Raw genomic sequence first — 5303 nt, 5'->3', positions numbered from 1 at the left:
GGGCGAAGTACTGCGTGTAGAAGAAAACATGACGACTCGTAGCTATTGGCTGCTCATTGCTGATCCTATATACCATAGATGTTCATTTTACTTTTCCTCACTCACCCTCGCCCTCGCAGTAGCAGTTGGCCCTCGCCCTCGCGAATGGAATTGTCCATCGCCCTCACCCTCGCTGTCGAAACTTGTCCTCGCCCTCGCGCACCCTCGCCCTCGCCGTCGAAGCTTGTCCTCGCTCTCGCCGCCAAAACTTGTCCTCGCCCTCGCGCACCCTCACCCTCGCCATCGAAGCTTGTCCTCGCCCTCGCGCACCCTCACCCTCGCCATCGAAGCTTGTCCTTGTCCTCGCGCACCCTCGCCCTCGCTGCCGAAACTTGTCCTCGCCATCGCGCACCCTCGCCCTCGCCATCGAAGCTTTTCCTCGCCATCGAAGCTTTTCCTCGCCCTCTCGCACCCTCACCCTCGATGTCGAAGCTTCTCCTCGCCCTCGCACACCCTCGCCTTTTTCGTCGAAGCTTTTCTTCGCCCTCGCACACCCTCGCCCTCATATCATTGAGGGCGAGGGTAATTGAGGATGAGGAGGCCTCGAGAGGGCCTCCTTCGTGAGGATCAGAGCATCAATTATTCAACCTATTTGTTGAATTATTTCCTTATCGTCAGTGGCGGATCCAGGGGGGCGATCGGGGCGATCGCTCCCCCCCAGAAGAGGAAAATTCTTTATTTTATATATACAAATAAAACGCACCCCAGAGTTTGGAGCTCTTAAAAGTAGCTCTAAGTGGCAGTATTACAACCCACCACCCCCACCAGAAGTCCGTCCTGGACCCGCCCTTGCTTAACATACGTCCTAAAGAAAGGAAACTAAACATATCATCGTATAACTTACTGTGGAACACCTAAAATGGAACAACTGTTACAATGGAGATCTCGGTCGATAGTGACGTTTACATCTTTTATCAACAGTATCTTTACTTCAAAATGTTTCTTGAACTACGATGTAAGCATAAGTATTCAGGTACACATGAGCGGCTCTCATGAGGGTGAGGGTGAAATCAAGGTTTGATGAGTGGCGGCTGGCGGTAGAGTGACTGCCGCGGACTATCTTCAGAATTTGACAGTCAACACATTGGCCATCCCTGATGTATGTACAGTGGCTCACAAAACTATTCGGACACATAGAAAAGAAATTAAATTACCTTCAATATATAAAGGAAATAAATTTAATTACTGCTATTAAGTATGTCATACAGAAGTACATGTCAGAGATTACATAATCAAAGTAAATGTCATTGTAACTAAACAAAGAAAAGATTTTATTAACTTTGAAGATAGAGGAATGAAAATATCACACAACAAAACTATTCGGACAGTTTGCTCAGGAAATAATAATATTAATAATAAAACAATGAAACCAAAAAGTTGGTACCTTGTGGCCTTGCCTTTCTTATGAAGAACTTCGTGTAGTCTAATAGGCATGCTTTGAACCAGTCTTCTGGTGTATTCAGGAGAGGTTTTCCTCCACTCTTCTCGTAATCTGTCTCTCAGATGTTCCTTAGATTTTATGGGCGTTTTTCATACCTCCTCCAACTTATCCCATAGATTTTCTATGACGTTCATGTCAGGTGATTAGGGAGGTGGGTGGAGCACTTTTGGACAGTTGTATAGAAGTCAAAGCTGCACAACATAAGATGTGTGCTTTTGGTCGTTATCTTGGTAGAACATAAAAGTATTGATAAGCCAAGCTTTTCTGCACTTTTCTTCAAATTGTCTTTCAAGATGCGAAGATAGACATCTTTATTCATTGTCTGATCAATAAACACTAACTCACCTACACCATTGGCGGACATACAGCCCCACACCATGATATGTCCACCATCGTGCTTCACAGTAGCTTGTATATTCTTTTCCAGAAGCTCCTCATTTGGTTTTCGCCACACCATAATTCTCCCATTTGATCCACACATATAGAATTCCGATTCATCTGCAAAAATTACTCGATTCCACCATTCTTCGTCTTTTTCTATATGTTGTTTGCAAATGCTTCTCTTTTCCTTTGGTTTGCCTTACTTATATACGGCTTTTCTCTCGCTACGCGGCCATGAAAATTTGCCCTTCTCAATACTCTACGAACAGTTTCTACACTCGCTTGCTTCCCTAACTCTGTTTGCAGTTGTGCAGTTACATTTGGAGCACTTAGAAGAGGATTCTTCTTCACTTTTCTCACTATCAATTGTTCTTCTCTGGGGGAAAACTTCCTTGGGTGTCCTCCCGCGGGGCACAGTTCGAGCCTATCGCCTTTACTGAACCGTTTGACTATATCGTACACAGTACTTTTCCTCATTTGTAGCATTTCCACAATTTGACGGCAACTCTTGCCCTTTGCGTGGTGGTACACAATCAGCTGGCGCTGATCGAACGTACTGTTCTTGCCTCTCCGTCCCATTGAGCAGGCTGAATTGCTTTCTTCAATACACATACACAAAGATTAAGTTCTGGACATTGTTTCTGAAACTTACAGTAACTATTTACGCCCTCTTTCTGCATTCCAAAGTACTATTATTATGTTAGCATTAATCGCTGTCCGAATAGTTTTGTGGTGTCATATTTTCCTTTCTTTATGTTTAGTGTTGCAAGTAACTTTTATTTTTGTGCTAAAATGAAGTGTTATGTGCTTTTCTGTCGCCTAACATATATTTCTTCATATTTCATACTTCAACTCACTAATTGTATTTATGTCTTTCACAGTATCAACATTTATGCATGGAATTTCTATGTGTCCGAATAATTTTGTGACTGTAGCGTAACTGAGGAATTTGAACAAATTCAAAGGGAAAGATCTAAAGACCTTAATTTTGAAACTCAGTCAGCAAACAAATAAAATACTTCAGAACACTATTGTTGAATTATCACTCGGAAATATATACCCACTCTAACCTATAACATGAATGACTTCATTGATTTGAATGTGAATCTAAGTTAATTGGTATTTTAAAATATAAACTGAAATGTGTCAATGTGCTTGTAAGGTTAATTGTTGTTGTTGATCATTGTTTACAATTATCGTACGGGGTCATATTACGACCTTTGGAAAGTTTTCTAATAGTTTGAAGCAACAAAAAATCTTTTAATTTTTACGTGCTACTTTTCTCACAAGCCGACTCCAATTAAAAGTACAATGTAAAAAAAATCTACGTTTCCTTCTCTCTTAATCACATTCTTCTGCAGTAACAGACCACTGTAGTATTTCTACATATTAAAGGTAAGTGCTCGGGAGGTACTGTCAAAATTTCTCAAAAAGCGTTCACTCTTACGAGTCAAGACTCTCCCTTTAGATGGGCCGGATGGAGACCAAAGTTGATTATATAAACTGAAATACGTATATTTTGAAAGAGACCATTGATATTGCAGTACCTTCTGAACAAGGTGACCAGAATTCTTACTTGCAAAAACGGGACGCATACGAATCAGCGACGGGGGGGGGGGGATATATCTGGTTTCCAGATTAGCACTGTTTTCAATTTATAAAATACACAAGTAAGAATGATAACACAGCGTTTCTAACTTAAGTACTACCCAACAATACTTTTAATAATAATATGAAATTAATAATAATATGATTAAACTGTTTACCCACAACAAAATCCTGCTCGTTTTGCTGTAGTGGCTTTTCCTAAGTTTTATATGTTTCATATATCCTACAGTTTTTTTCAGGCCTTTTTCTTAATTTGTCCAAATTTATATTTCTCCTTTTACCACACAATCGTTCAATACGTGCACTATAATATTTACAATCAGTATATCATCCTGTAACGTATTTTATTCCTAATAAAAATCATTGAACAACACAATCAGGGACGTACGCAAGGGGGGGACCTGGGGGTCCGGCCCCCCCGAATTTTCGACTTTTTTAAAATTTAGCCTAATTTTAGGGGCAATTTTAGGAATTTTAATATAAAATACCTTCATATTTAGTTTGCCCCCCCCCCGAAATAAATTCCTGGGTACGCTACTGAACACAACATACAAACCCTATCTCACTGGCTTGCACGCGAACCTTTGGTGCATGGGGTCCTGGGGACAATTCCGAGTGGGAGAACACTGAACGACAGTGGATCGAATTCCGCGTTAATCCTATAGATCCACTTCTCATATAGCCTCGCCGACGAAAGAGGACGCTAAACGGCAATCAGTCAACAGTTGGAAATTTCGGCTGCATAAACAACTTATGTCTTGTGGAACTTATTAAATTTATTTTGTTAAAGCAGCTCTTTTAACAAAATTTCAGTATTAACGTGTCAGATATTTCTATTTAAGGACAAGAAAAATACATATTTATTTTGTAACTAAATGATAGCTCTACCCACGTAGATTATAAAAGCAGAAACAATGAAAATCGATACAATAGTGACTGACATTATTTTAACAAATATCGATTCAGATAATAGTTTGGGCTGTCACAAAACTATGAAAAGTTAAAAATTCAGATTAATTGTAACAACTTCATCAGTGGTGGACATTGGAGGAGGATGTATGCTATTAATCAGCCCATTTCATGGGCATCCAAACTCACGAACCCAACGCTCGCTAGCTCGGCATTCGCGCTCAACCGTTCTCGGGTTCAATAATTAAGCGCTACCCCGAGCGCCAATGAAATGTCAGCGCGAGTCCAACTGAGGGAAGTGAGCCCGAGCACGATTCTCAAAGGAATAAATGAGCGAGAGCCCAGTTGAAAAAAATGAGCCCGAGTTCGAGAGAGTCCAGAGCAAAATGGCCATCTATGAACGAAAGTCATTCCATCAAGTCTTTTTCCATCTGATCTACTGCATTCTGATGGTTCTCTCATTGATTGTGTTTGTTTAGATATCAGCGCTCTTGTCATTTACTACTGAATGACGTGAGTGACTGTCTGTCTGTCTACCAACACTCTTTAAACATGACTGTAGTAGACACTTCTTATCTAAAACGTCTCCAGCACAGAGAGGGCAACAATGAGGCACACTTACTTCTTAATGTAGCGCTATTTCTACCCGAAAACTTTCATGGGAAAAATCAAATATTATTCTTATTTGCATTATTATTTTTAATAATTATGTACGTACACACGAGAAATTGTCTACTGCAATTAATTGAAAGGAAAAATACAATTAATGTATAACCTTGCTATGACACTAACTTTTCATCTAGGGGACATGGCAGATGATATTTTAAATTTTGCCTCTCTCCAAAAGAGGTCAAACAGCAAACTCCAAAAGAGTTGCTTTTAAGGAAGCTTGTCCTCCTCCCTCGCGAGCCCTCGTTCTCCTGAA

General features: G+C 40.5%; 1 protein-coding gene across 1 annotated transcript; it reads right to left on the bottom strand.

Annotated features, from left to right (window-relative positions):
* Nucleotides 1–2017: 2017 nt before the first annotated feature.
* LOC145678364 (uncharacterized) lies at nucleotides 2018–2440 on the bottom strand. Its single transcript, XM_081748427.1, has one exon. It carries the CDS (start codon nucleotides 2438–2440, stop codon nucleotides 2018–2020), a length of 423 nt encoding a protein of 140 aa, XP_081604553.1.
* Between the last annotated feature and the right edge of the window lie 2863 nt (nucleotides 2441–5303).

Source organism: Thermobia domestica, chromosome 1 (assembly GCF_964235325.1).
Source record: "Thermobia domestica chromosome 1, izTheDome1.hap1.1, whole genome shotgun sequence".
Lineage (NCBI taxonomy): Eukaryota > Metazoa > Arthropoda > Insecta > Zygentoma > Lepismatidae > Thermobia > Thermobia domestica.
The sequence above is the reverse complement of the archived record's forward strand: the minus strand, read 5'-3'. Positions and strand labels throughout refer to the sequence as shown.